General features: G+C 36.1%; 1 protein-coding gene across 1 annotated transcript in view; it reads right to left on the reverse strand.

Moving 5' to 3' along the window:
- The window catches only part of LOC145980365 (dipeptidase 1-like), a 203266-nt gene that overhangs the window by 140142 nt on the left and 49454 nt on the right, over positions 1-13670 (reverse strand). The window contains exon 2 of the mRNA XM_083113427.1: positions 10088-10229. Coding sequence (XP_082969553.1) covers positions 10088-10229 — 142 coding nt within the window. The remainder of the gene's footprint in view (positions 1-10087; positions 10230-13670) is intronic.

Consider the following 13670-nt stretch of genomic DNA (forward strand, 5'->3'; position numbering starts at 1 on the left):
CAAAAGACAATCGGTCTCACAGCACCAGAGCCATCTGGTGAGAGCCAGTGGAACTAGCCCTGACTGGACTGCCATCTATTGGACTTCTCTAGGTACTAGATAAAGGCAAGTAACCCAAGATGCTGTGAACCAATCAGATGGCTTCATGGGCGTGGCTACCAGACAATGAGACTGTGATAGCTTCTAACATGAGAGGAAGCCATCTTGATTTCACTCTGTGTTGATAGTTAGGATAGTGAACATCGCTCCAAGTTTTGGGCCAGTGTAGGCCAGTGGAGAGAGGACAAAGGAGAAGCCCTTGTGTTCTAACATGTGGAATATCCACTAAGTGCTGGAAAACAGCCATGTAGTGTATAATATGGACGAATTACAGCACTTGAAGTACCTTAAAGTGCATGAAACCAATATTCATGAAAATTCGGAAATTTCCAATACCACATGGTGAGGACAATGAGTTTTCAGGAAACTATGATGCTTTGTATCCAAAGACATCCACGATTATTCGGTCCATCCTTTGCGATATAGCTCCCTGAAACAGTCCATGTGCAAGCCAATACCCACATGTCTTAAGATACCGCTATATTTTTAGTGAAAACCCACCAGAAATTCCCCCATTTATAGTTGGAGTGAAAAGTGTTTGTTTTAAGGCCCATGTGTGATGAGGTGAATGCAGGATATGTAAGTACCATGCTTTTTGTTACCTATTTGTTGGTTCTAAGTGTAAAAACGAACCTATAAGTTTGTGCAGTGCTTGTGTATAGTTAAATATGTTAACATCAGAATATTAAATGTGTCTTTCCAACATCTTGATTTATCAATTCATATTTGGGCGGGTAAGCCCGGTAAGCGTTCTTCTCGCTCCGGAATAAATAGGCTGAAAGTCCTTACGATAAACCAGCAATCATTCCTCGGAATGGATGTTGGTCTACTGGGGACATCCTCCATGTTAATGGTCACTGGAGGACAGCGTAGAGCTGCACGGGGATGGGTGCGTCCAGGTTGCATAGCCAGGTAGTTTTGTGGGTTCAATGAAGCCCAAGGTGGGTGAGTAGGTTAGGTTCATCCTTCCTACCACTCGGCAACGTAACCTGGAGGCACGTATCCCTGGACCAGCCGCGTAGACAAAGCCATCCGACTACCGAATCTATCGTCAGTAGTCTTTGGTCTCCGTTTTGTCTCTTGCGCGGATCGCAAACTGATTGAACACATGCTGGACTGTTACAAGGCTATGGTGCACAACATGTCTTCGAAAATAGATTTCCTGCATTCTCATTTGGATTTTTTCCCCACCTAATCTCGGAGATGTGAGTGACGAACATGGTGAGCGATTTCACCAATATATCGCTGCCATGGAAAGATGATATAAGGGAAGATGGTCACCAAATCTTTTGGCAGATTATTGCTGGACACTCTTACAAGAAGTTTTACCATCCACCCACAAACGGAAAGTTTCCAGGACACGTTTCTAACTTATAAGTACATTTCAAGCTTTTTGCAGCTTTCTCGAACCTTTTTTTATGTCTTGTAATACAAACAATTTATTTTGTTCCATGATCTGTATTTTGTATTAACTGTAATGGAGTCGTTTTCAAGTGTCGCGATAGTTGCTACTTTGTTTTTCATGAATTACAATATATTGCTAACTATATAAAATATAGACTAAGTGGTACATGTGGCATATCTTTTCCAGAAAAATTGGTACGTGATGGAAAATTTCTGATTTCATTTTCGTAATCAGCATATTTGATTTAGTAAAGAACGCCTTCTCTCATTTCGTGGCAAGATACAAAGTTCAAATTTGTTGCACTGTGTTATCTAACTATCAAAACAGATTTTGTCCTACACGAATAATTGTTAACCTTTTGGGTCCCAAGTATCTCGATCGAGATACCCAAATGTAAGCCTCACGGTCCCAAGTATCTCGATCGAGATACCCTTTGTCAAGGTCGTAGTTTTACGTTATAACTTTTCTATTTTTGGCTAGAATTTCGATTTTTTATATATATTGTTCCTAACACATTTATTTAACAGAAATGTTTTTTTGAATTATTTTTTTTCTTCATGAAAATGGAGGTGAAAAGGCGGGAAAAGGGACTTCTCTTTTGCGTCTCTTTTCAAGGTCAAATTTTTGCCGACAAAGGAACACCGGCTTTGTTGTTCTAAAGCAATGCTTTTCACTCCCGCCCGTTAACTGCATTCGAAGGAAACTCGTTTATCAGTATCCGATGTCAAAATGAAAGTTTTCCGTGAGGGCGGAAGCAGGGGGTGGGTGTGTAACACTCACGGTCCCAAGCGTCTCGATCGAGACGCTGTGTCAAAGTCGTAGTTTTTACGTTATAACTTTTTAATTTTTGACTAGAATTTCGATTTTTTTATATTGTTCTTAACACATGTATTTAACAGAAATGTTTCTTGCACCTTTTTTTTTCTTCATGAAAATGGAGGTGAAAAGGCGGAAAAAGGGACTTCTCTCAAGTTACATTGGTCATACGACAATGATGCAAATATTTTTCTGTTTCTTACATCCCAGCGATAATTTCTATGTGCATTTTGAACTTTTCATATCTTTTTATCGGGGGGGGGGGCGGGGGGGGGCGAAACCCCATTTTTTAAAAGAAAAAGTATTTTCAGGGGATTGAACCCCTTTCGCCCTCCATATATACGTCGAATGTGCATAAATTATATATCGTCTGAATCTGTGATTCATTCTGCGTACAACAGTATATCTTTCATATCTTTAGGGCATTTAGTTTCTGAGCTATAGTCATTTCAAGGTACCGCTGCATTTTGAAGCTTGAATCAGTGGCGTGCCGACCATTCGTTTTGGGGTACAACTCAAGTTACATTGGTCATATGATAATAATGCACATATTTTTGTGTTCCTTACATGTCAGCGATCATTTCCATGTGCATGTCGACACTGTCATGTACTATTTTCTTCGGGGAGGGTGGGGGAACCAATTTTTTTTCCGAAATTTTGGAATTTTGAGAGTTAGCCCCATCCCCCCGGCCACATATACGCCGAATTTGCATAAATTTCATATACTCTGAATCTCTGGTTCATTCCGCGCACAACGGTATATCACTCATATCTCTAGGGCAATTAGTCTCCGATCTACACTCATTTAATTGAAACTCTGCATTTTGCTCAAAATCGGCTCTGGACCAATAGGCTTACTTGTGAAAATGGCCTTGGGACTCAAAAGGTTAAGTATACAGACATGGAAATTGTATATAGATATACAGAATATGGAAATTACAGATGCATGTAATTCAAAAATACATAAATAGTAGTAGTAGTAGTAGTAGTAGTAGTAGTAGTAGCAATAGTAATGAAATTATAATAAAAATAATAACAAAAACAAAAAATAAATAAAACAACAATAATAATAGCAGCTAATAATAATAATAATAATAATAATAATAATATTATAAAAGTTTCTGTGACTCTGCTCCTCCAGAGAATAATCCTGCGGGCCCGCTGATCTACTGTTGTATTTGATTCCATAACTGAAACCATAAAATAGCGAGAACCTAACTTGACTGAAGTTAAAGATGCTATTAAAAGGCTAAAGAATAAAAAAGCACCTGGCATAGATTTAATAACAGCTGAGTTAATTAAATATGGTGGAAATTCGTTACTATGTCAAATTCATAAATTAATTGTTTAATATGGAATAAAGAAGAAATCCCTCAACAGTGGAAAGAATCCATAATTGTTCCTGTGTATAAAAAAGGTGATAAAATGAACTGCAATAATTACCGTGGAATTTCTCTACTCTCAACAACATATAAAATATTATCTAACATTCTTTTAACAAGACTAACCCCATATGCTAATGAAATTATAGGTGATTATCAATATGAATTTAAACGTAACAGATCAACTACAGATCAAATTTTCACATCAGACAGACACTTGAAAAAAAGTGGGAATATAATCAAAATGTCCATCAGCTATTCATTGATTTAAAAAAAGCATATGATTCGGTCAAAAGAGATAAATTATATAACATATTAGTCGAGTTTGGAATACCTAAGAAGCTTGTTAGTATGATAAAAGTATGCACCAGTGAAACAGAAAGTAAAATTCGTGTGGGTATTAATATGTCTGACAAATTTACAATTCATGTTTGGTTAAAAAAGGATATGCATTATCTCCATTGCTCTTTAATTTTTCCTTAGAATATGCTGTTAGGAAGGTAAAAGAAACTAAAGAAGGACTAGAATTAAACGGTGTGACTCAGTTGTTAGCATATGGAGATGATGTAGACTTATTATAGGATGATATAAATACAATTAAGAATAATGCTAAAATATTTTTCAAAACAGCTAAAGAGATAGGTTTGGAAGTTAACAAAGAGAAAACTAAATATATGCTTACAGGCCAAAACCAAGTGTTAGGTAATAACCAAAATCTAATTATTGATAACAACTCGTTTGAACCAGTTTCCAAATTCAAATACTTAGGAGTAATATTAAGAAATGAAAATTATATTAATGAGAAAATAAAAAGTAGGCTTAATTCAGGAAATACATGTTACTTCTCTCTTCATAAACTTTTGTCTTCTCGTTTAATATCTAAGATACTAAACGTTAGAATATACGAAACAGTAACTTTGCATGTAGTATTATATGGGTGTGAAAGTTGGTCCCTTACATTGAAAAATGAACATAAATTGAGAGTTTTTGAAGATAAAATCCTAAGAAAAATCTTTGGACCTAAAAGGGATGAGGAGACAGGTGAGTGGAGAAGGTTACATAATTTAGAACTAAATAATTTGTATTCATGTCCAGATATTATTAGAATAATGAAATCAAGAAGACTTAGATGGGCAGGCCATGTGGCACGAATGGGAGAGGAAAGAGGAGTTTACAGGATTCTTGTTGGGAAACCTGATGGTAAGAAACCTGTAGGAAAACCAAGACGAAGATGAAGGGACCTAAAGGAAATCGGTAGGGATGGAAAAGAGTATATATATCTTGCTCAAGATAGGGACGGATGGAAGGCCTGTGTTGCTGCAGCCATGAACCTTCGGGTTTAAGAAGGCTAGGGAGTTAGTTTAGTTAGTTTGTTATAAAATAGCGAGAGCTATAATTTTTCTCGAAGCTGCTATATTCTAATCTTATGTAATTAAAACACTAGATGGCAATGCTGGGATAGTTATTAAGGCAAGGGTTCTATAAATGGAAATAAGTTAAAAATTAAATTGATTTAGAAGCATTAAAATAATATAAAATATATTTTGAAACGAAAAAGATGGAAAATAATATATGAGATATAAATAATGATTGTATATGTTATTTTTCCTCTGTGTTTCAATTGTAACATACTTGGAAAAGCAAATATAATAATTCTATTGAGTGATTCCCATGAACATATGAAAATGTCAGAATTATTACTTCACATCATTCAGATTAATAGTCATCATTCATAGAGAATAGCTAGTAGGAATTCGGAATATCCAAGAAAGAATAGGGGATGTACAGTGCTTTCATTTTGGGCATGGGCTTAGATAAGAGGCGGTACGTTATGGCCAGGATTTTCCTCACGTGACGTCCCGGTAATTTTACGCTCATATCTTAAACACGCAGACAAATTTATTGATTGCTTGATTGATTTGCTTTATTTTACTTCGCTTTTTGTGCCACTTTTGGCTAATTTGCGAAAATGGAGATGAGTGATGGCATGATGAAGTTGATGAATGGACAATCACAAACATCTTTGCCCAGGCTAGGATTCGAACCCGGGACCCCTGCCTCTTAACGCGATGTACTGGCCTCTCCGCCAGGGGGGAAGGGGGCGGACAATTATATTTATATTGCATTACGAGTACTGATCTGTGTTATAACAACTCTTGTAACACAGCCGGCCTCCGTGCCGGAGTGGTTAGCACAGCGTGCTACGACGGCAGGGGTCCCGGGTTCGAATCCTGGCCTGGCAAGGATGTTTGTGAGAGTCCCTTCACCAATTTCATGGCATGATCACTCAACCTCATCTTTGCGATTAGCCAAAAGTGGCAGAAAAGCGAAGTAAAATAAACGAAATGAAGAAATCAAGAAATCTTGTAACACAGATTATTACACGTTATGCAGTCTATATCTATAAAAATGTACGAGTATGTGTGTATGTGTGTGTGTATCTATATTTTTTCCTCCATGACTCTCGAACGCCTTGAGCGATTTCAACCAAACTTCGTACACATATCACTTGCAATCTGGAAATAAACACTGTGGGGGTAAGACACGCCTGGCACTCCTAGGGGAGGGGTGACATGTAAAAATAATCGAAAACGACCGATATTAGTGTGGAATCCATAGTTTTCTGGGTTGCTAATGTGAATAGTGACACTCCCTATGCCGTTCAACTACAAGTTCATCACCTATCGGGATGGGGGGGGGGGTGAGAGGGGGTGAAAAGTAAAATGTCAAAAATTACCTGGATTAGTGTCGAATCCATAGTTTTCGGAGTCGCTAAGCTAATTGGTGACATTCACGATGACCAAACTTTGTACACATCTGACTTACAATCTGGAAAGAAATACTGTGGACGTGAGAGTACCCTGTAACCCCTAGGGTGGGGATGGGAAGGGGTTACATGTAAAACTAATAATGGAAAACGGCCGATATTAGTGTGAAATCCATGGTTTGCGGTGTCGCTAAGATGAATAGTGACACTAACAATGCCGCTCAACTCCAAGACACCCCTGGCACCACCAGGGGTGGGGGTTGTAAGATGGTGAAGTGTAATACGACTGATAATAGTTTGTAATCCATAGTTTTCGGGGTCGCCAAGATGACTAGTTACACTTCCAATATCGTTCGACTCGAAGTTCATTTTACACTATGGTTAGAATTCATATTTATCTTGTTTAATAGAAAATTGGGCGAAATAAATACCCGGGCAACGCCAGGTTATCAACTAGTATAAATATAATTGCATGCTAAAGATACTTTAATTTCCACGAAAGGGTCTGGAAATGATTTTTTTTTTTTTTTTGCTTTTTCCGATTCTACAATACAAATTAGGGATTTCCATTTAAATTTAAATTTTTGTAACTAATCATAAATATTGTAAACGTAGCAACACTCAATGAAAAATGAAATTTGGATTATTTGTTTACTATTATTCCACATACAGCCCGAATGCCATTTTGCTCTATTGCAGATACTCGCCTCCAACATATCATAAACGCCCCACATATTCGGAGAAAACGTATGGTGGGGGTATAGTAGACGTTTAGCTACAACTAAAGGGTACAATGAGAACAAAGTTTGAGACCCTCTGATGTACAAGATTCCCTTGCTTTATAACAGAACTCTCCTCTCAAGATAAATCCATAAACTAGGACAATCTCAATCATGAGAAAGTGAGAGAGAAAGAAAGAATCGAATGAGCAATCAGTTTTCAATTTTTCACTTAAGTATAACAAAAATTATCATTTTGTTAGATCGTAATTTTGAGATCATAACTATACATAGTTGGTCAAATGATTAGTTCGCCTATTAGAAATAAGAATAATTTAGTTGAGTTTCTATATCTCTCCGTCAATGTCCTTCTCATATGAGATTTCTAACTCATATCAAACCTTATTTACTTAAGCAAGAATCTTGAATTATGGTAAATAAATGTTTTGCCCAGAGAATTGTAATGAAGCTACATATCTATAAAAGAAATGTACTGTCTGATTGGATTAAGTTGTTCCATTTTGAGTACTGATAAGCCTGTTACTTTTCGAGCATTAAGGACCTCCGATGGACCCAGGTTCTTTGGTAGAAGTACAGCTCCGAGGCGGTTGTACCACCAACATTTCGTTTATGACGATATCTTTCTTGATGTTGAAAGTTCCGACTATGTGTCGATGAAAGCTGTTGAACTATCGTAACCAAATGTCATGAAATGGTCTACAGCACATGGAATACGTGAAATTGTCTTATGAAAATAGCGTTTCCAAGTTATTGTTAACATCATCTATAAGTCTGTCGTACACAGACAATCTGTCCCCAGTACTTTAACACAGTCTTTGGTATTGTCTCTTGGTACTCTTGCTCTGATGGTTACTAACACAGCGAACTCCTTGAATCTGGATGCATCTTGTAGTTTTCCATTTGATGAGCTCCTGGGTGTTTGGGAGGGCTGATGTCTGGTTCTGGGGAGCATTGGCCCCCTAGCCCCCTAGCCCCTACTAAACTATACCCTTGCTTGTCATTTTGAATTAAAGGTCGATAGTAATGACGTCATTATCCCTACCTAATGAATGAAACCAATTAAACCACCTTAGATGGTTAGGAAATCAATAATGACCGTTACGTATGCAAAAATATCGATTTTTAAAGAAATGGGGTAGGCGTTATCTTTATCTGGGCGGTATGGTCGGTCGATATGATTCCAACTATAAATAAAGTTACTTTAAAAGATCACGTTCACGAGAAAAGTGACGTATGCTCTGACGTCACGTCTATTCAATGTTCTTGATAGGCCTCTCTCGGGGCACTTATGATAGACGTTATCCTTTCATGAACGCGTTAAGTGCAAAGGTCTTTCCACGGATAATCGATTTGGTTGTTTGTGTTGTTTGAAGTTCAAGAGTGAAGCCAATCATAACCCAGAATTAGATCTTCGCTATCGCAGCATTCGTTTGTAAGTAATTGCGTGCTTGTATAACCCTGAGTTCGCCATAAACACATCAGTGAATGACATATGGATTGGATAATTGCTACTTCTCCCAAGCAATAACTCAGAATCACGATAGATTTGAAAATCCTTGGCTTGGTAATCTGATGTAGCAGTGGTGTGAACAGGATTTTCGTAAGAGAGGGTGTTTGACTATGTAGGGAGAGGATATGGCTTTTATTTAACCTTGCTTACCAAAGGGGAGGAAATGGGTGCTGTCAGCCCAACCATCTTTATTTTTTAGATTTTTGAACTGCGAAAATTTTTATAAAAAAACGAACATTAATTACGTCGTACCCTGCGGTATTCTAAATATTCTGTATTACATTTGCTTGTAAAAAAAATTAATGTAATGTAAATAAAAGGCAAAATGCACTACATGGGCCTATCAAACGCCATCTTTGAATGTCTGTCATTCGAGATACTCATAACACTGAGGTTGGTAAACAATTTGTTGGTCATAATGGTAGTTTTTATAATTATTATAATTAATAAACAAATTCGCCTCTATAAAGAAAAAAGGATTAATGAAAAATTATTGTTTTTTCCGATTTTTTGTGTATGGTAAAATATATTTACGTGGCACCCAAATAATTTTTTTATTATTCCTTATAAATTACGGCATTTTTTTAAATATTATAATTAATAATTAACTGTCATATGTGATAAAGGAAGCACTGATTCAGCAAGAAAATTGTTTGTTGAATTTTTATGAAAAAAGTCTGGGCCTGTGAGTATGTAAATTTCTCGTACGACACGGGTAAGCCAGGGTTAAACAGTCAGTTCAATATGTTGTTTTTTTTGTTTGTTTTTTCATGCGTTCCTTTTACGTATAAAAATTGAGTCAATGTGGTAGCGAGTAACGTCTCCTCCCACCAAGTCTCTAGTTGGCTCGTCACTGGATGTATCTATATTTGGTTATAATAAGGTTTTCAAAGGCTATGTCTTTATGTCATTTATGTCATATGCAAGCAAGTCATTTACAAAATGTCATTAAAAGAAAAATTATACTATTCCTTCTTTGGAATTAGATTATCTTTAGAAAATAAGCAAGCATTGCGGTACGAGATTAACGGAACGTAATTCTACTTAAGTTTCTAGACAAAAGGATTATTATAACTGTACAGACTAACCCTAGAAAATTAAAGTTTTTGAAAATTCCGAACAATGTAAGTGTAACTAACTAATTGAATCATTTATCACTTATTTACTGATAATCGTCCTCAGTATCCACATACATTTTCCTATTTTTTAATGAAAATAATATTGAATGTCTGGGTTCTTGGGTATGTGGACAAATGAACGCAGTGCTTCTATCTTTCGACCCCTTCTGCCACATTATAAGCAATTAGGAGAAGGGGCTGGGTAACTTGATAAAGAGAAATTGCTTTCGGAATATCCTAGTATGCTTACCTTCCGGGGAGAGGTGGGGATTCTCCCGGCAGCCGGCCGAAAGTAGACGAAGGTCATGAAGGTCAGAGGAGGTCAACAACAACAAGCCTTCTCTGTGTAACTTGCATTGTTGGCAGCAAAAATCGATTTTGATTCGACACATCTGAAAGGAAGAAGGACGTTTTGTCAAAAACACTCTTCAGAGGCTTCAACACATTATATCCATCCACCATGTATCTAGTCAAGCAACATGTACAGAAAGAAGAAAAAGCATTTATTATCTTTATTGCATTTGTTTTTACTATGAAACATGTCTAAAAAAACTAATGGGATTCTTTAGTGTGGTTTTGGAAACATATTTATTGTTATTTCGTACCTTCACCTTCTCTTAAAGGCAACTTTAAAAAGATAAACAGGTACGTTTCTCACGGACCACTGAAAAGCACCGGTCTCTGTGGTACAGTAGGATCCATGGTAATAACGTGAACTTGTTCATTAACTTGCTCGTGCACTTTATTTGACTCAACAAGAGTTTCAAGAATTAACATAAAACTGAAAACAAGCTATTGACAACTTCTGCCCCAGAATGCATAAAAATCCATTACTTAAAAACACAGAGCATGTAAGAGAAAAATTAATAAAAATAGTCATGGATAATTTGCACGGTAATAATAAAGAATTTGTAGGATACAAGGAAGATTTATTTTCCAAATAAACTTTATTGTACATGAATTTAAGTTACACATACAAAAAGGATGTAGGATTTCTACCTTTGCTTAGGGCGATAAAATTTAACCTGTCTGCTTTAAGACTACTTAGTGGATGGTATATTTAATCAATATGGAAGGTAAAAGAGCAAGGCAGCGTAATATAACACGATACTCAGCTAAATACGATTCTAAAACTTATGTAATGAAATGTCTACGTTGGTTAAATACTCAATTCCTAGTCAATTCTATACTATGCTTCACATATGGCAGAACACATCTTTCACAGCACAAAGCCTGATCGCAAAACCAATCACCACTGAATTCCTAAACATGTTAGGAATAGCAAAAGGGAAAACACTCACATAAGCTTCAAATTCTCCTAAATTTTCGTTCAGAAAGTAAAATAAAGCAATACTAAATCGAAACGTGTTTATAACAAAATTTAGTCCTTGGTCCCCGGTTCGTTACCACAGGTTAGTCAATAACCAACTTTGAGAGTATTGAAATGCTTCACAATCGTCCATGAAAGTCTAAAATCTATACAACAGCTTTATTAAAAAGTTTCAAAGTGCTTGAATATGCACGTAGCGCAGTACTACACAAAATGTAATACAAATATTCTTTAGAGTGTATGCTTGTATTTTTATGATCGTTTTATGCGTTCGACTCTGTTTCATAACCTTGGAATTCTCAAGAGGAGCTGTTGTTCAATACGATTCACAAATTTTATTTCACTGAACAGATACTGATACGTATTTCATTGTGAACTGGAGACTACTTAAAATTTTGACGACTCAGTTTTGACATATGGTTTGTAGGAATGTAAAATAGAAATAGAAAGTATACGTTTAGCATGTATTAAAATTTTGACCATAAGTGGAGTGACAGTCATGAAGCTGTTATTTGTTACTGTAGAAATTTAAAGTAAAGAGATCTACTTTTATGACAATAATTTGGTCAAAACATTGGTGATTTGTGACTTCAGTTTGACCCACTGTAGTTAACGGCCACACATTACCAAACAAACGCTTAGGTAAATTAAGTAAATTCATGCCAGACATGTTCTTAATCTAGGAAAATGTAGACTAGAGACATTGTTGGAAATATAGAATAAACTTTTGCCAACCCAAAAATTGCAAATTTAGCACTGTTTTCTAAATAACACATCATGTACAAAAATGATAAATGCCACTTACAAACTACATAACCTAGAATAAAAAATCCTCCGACATGATAATACAGTACGCCACATAACTCTAACAATACAGTGGAATTCAATCTATCGTTGGGACACATAACATGAACAATAAATTGTTGAAAAATAGAGACAGATGAAAAATTAATTAATTCACTAGAGAACTGACCAACACCACTCATTCCACATGCAAATTTACGAGTTTTGTGGTTTTCTTTGCTTTAAATTAATGCTCGCAAACAGCATCAATGCAAGAGGAACGTAGCGCAATGTCAATATTTATATGAAACAATATTTTATTAATTCGAGCGGAGCGAATGTGTAACCTCACTTAGCGTTCGATATGGTAACAATCAAAGCTACACCAATTAAAATAATATGACCAAAACTAATCTAAACCATAGGAAGTGGAGTGACATTGCGTTATTAACGTGTCACCGTTCTTTGTTCAGTTTAGCGTTGCCGACAAGAGAGGGCAGCAGGTGGTGGAATTATCCCAAAATGGATTAAGCGACAGAGTATTAACGTAGAAGGAATTGACGTGAAAGGACAAACTGGGAAATGATGATTATTTTGTGTGTAATTCTTACTGTGTCATAGGATATCCGAATGGATACCTAATGATTCTTTTAGTGACGAGGATATTAAAATATTGCTCTAGTAGGTGTCAATATAATGTTGCAATGAGTGTTGTAGCGAAAGACTGGTGTATACCCTTGGATGTCTTCAGCACTTGAAATAATGCACTTTTATTGGTGGTACAAGTCATGAACATGTAGAAGATATGAAAAACTTTATTTTTATTCATCACCGACTAACAAACCATGAATAAATGCACAGAAATGTTATAGAATAACTAGAATAAACAAGCAATAGTGTTCATAAATACTAAATTGAACAATATGCTGGACTACACCATCTAGCGTTTATAAGCATACACCCAAACGATTTTTACTAATCAGATCCACATTATCATCCAATTGTTGGGGATTGTGTATTTATTTGTGTTGTGATCACTACCATGAAAAGGGTAACTGCACAGCCTCTCCAGAAATTTTGATAAAAATCAATATTTCCAAATTAAAGTAGTGAAGAACTCGAAAAACTAAAGTGGCAAATTTAAACTCCTTAAAATTTCCCTCCACTAAAATTTCTGTCTTGGAACTAGTTTTAAAGCGAAGGGTTGAAATGGTAATTACCAAATAATTTTTGCGCATCCTGCTCCTACTTAGAACGGATCTGTGTGATATCCACGTTTACAATTCCAGTCCTTTCCGCTAGTTGTAGTGAATATGCTAACCCTTAAAAATGTATGATGACTGTCTCTTGAGGTGATTTTGACGCACTTGTTGGTGTGCGATTGTTACCTATTTATTGTTTGAAATTGTTATTTTGTAGGAAACTCTGATTAAGTATTGTTGGGTTCAGGTGAAAAAAGTGAAGATGCCGAAAGATTACCAACGTAAGCTAAGAGTCCAACAATAAGGAACAGGTATAGGAAATTTAGAAATTCCACATAGTAACCTCATAAACTAGGCGATTGGAAGTTTACATGTGAACAGAATAGGCAAGTGAGATGACAAAAATTGGTGTTCATGCTGTGGTGAAAAAGTACAGAATTATTCCAAATGAAGTCGACAACTATAAATGTTTATTGTAACGGGAGTTTATTATCATTTTAATGAAAGTAAGGATCAAA

This window comes from Lepisma saccharinum, chromosome 27 (genome assembly GCF_977018435.1).
Source record: "Lepisma saccharinum chromosome 27, izLepSacc3.1, whole genome shotgun sequence".
NCBI lineage: Eukaryota > Metazoa > Arthropoda > Insecta > Zygentoma > Lepismatidae > Lepisma > Lepisma saccharinum.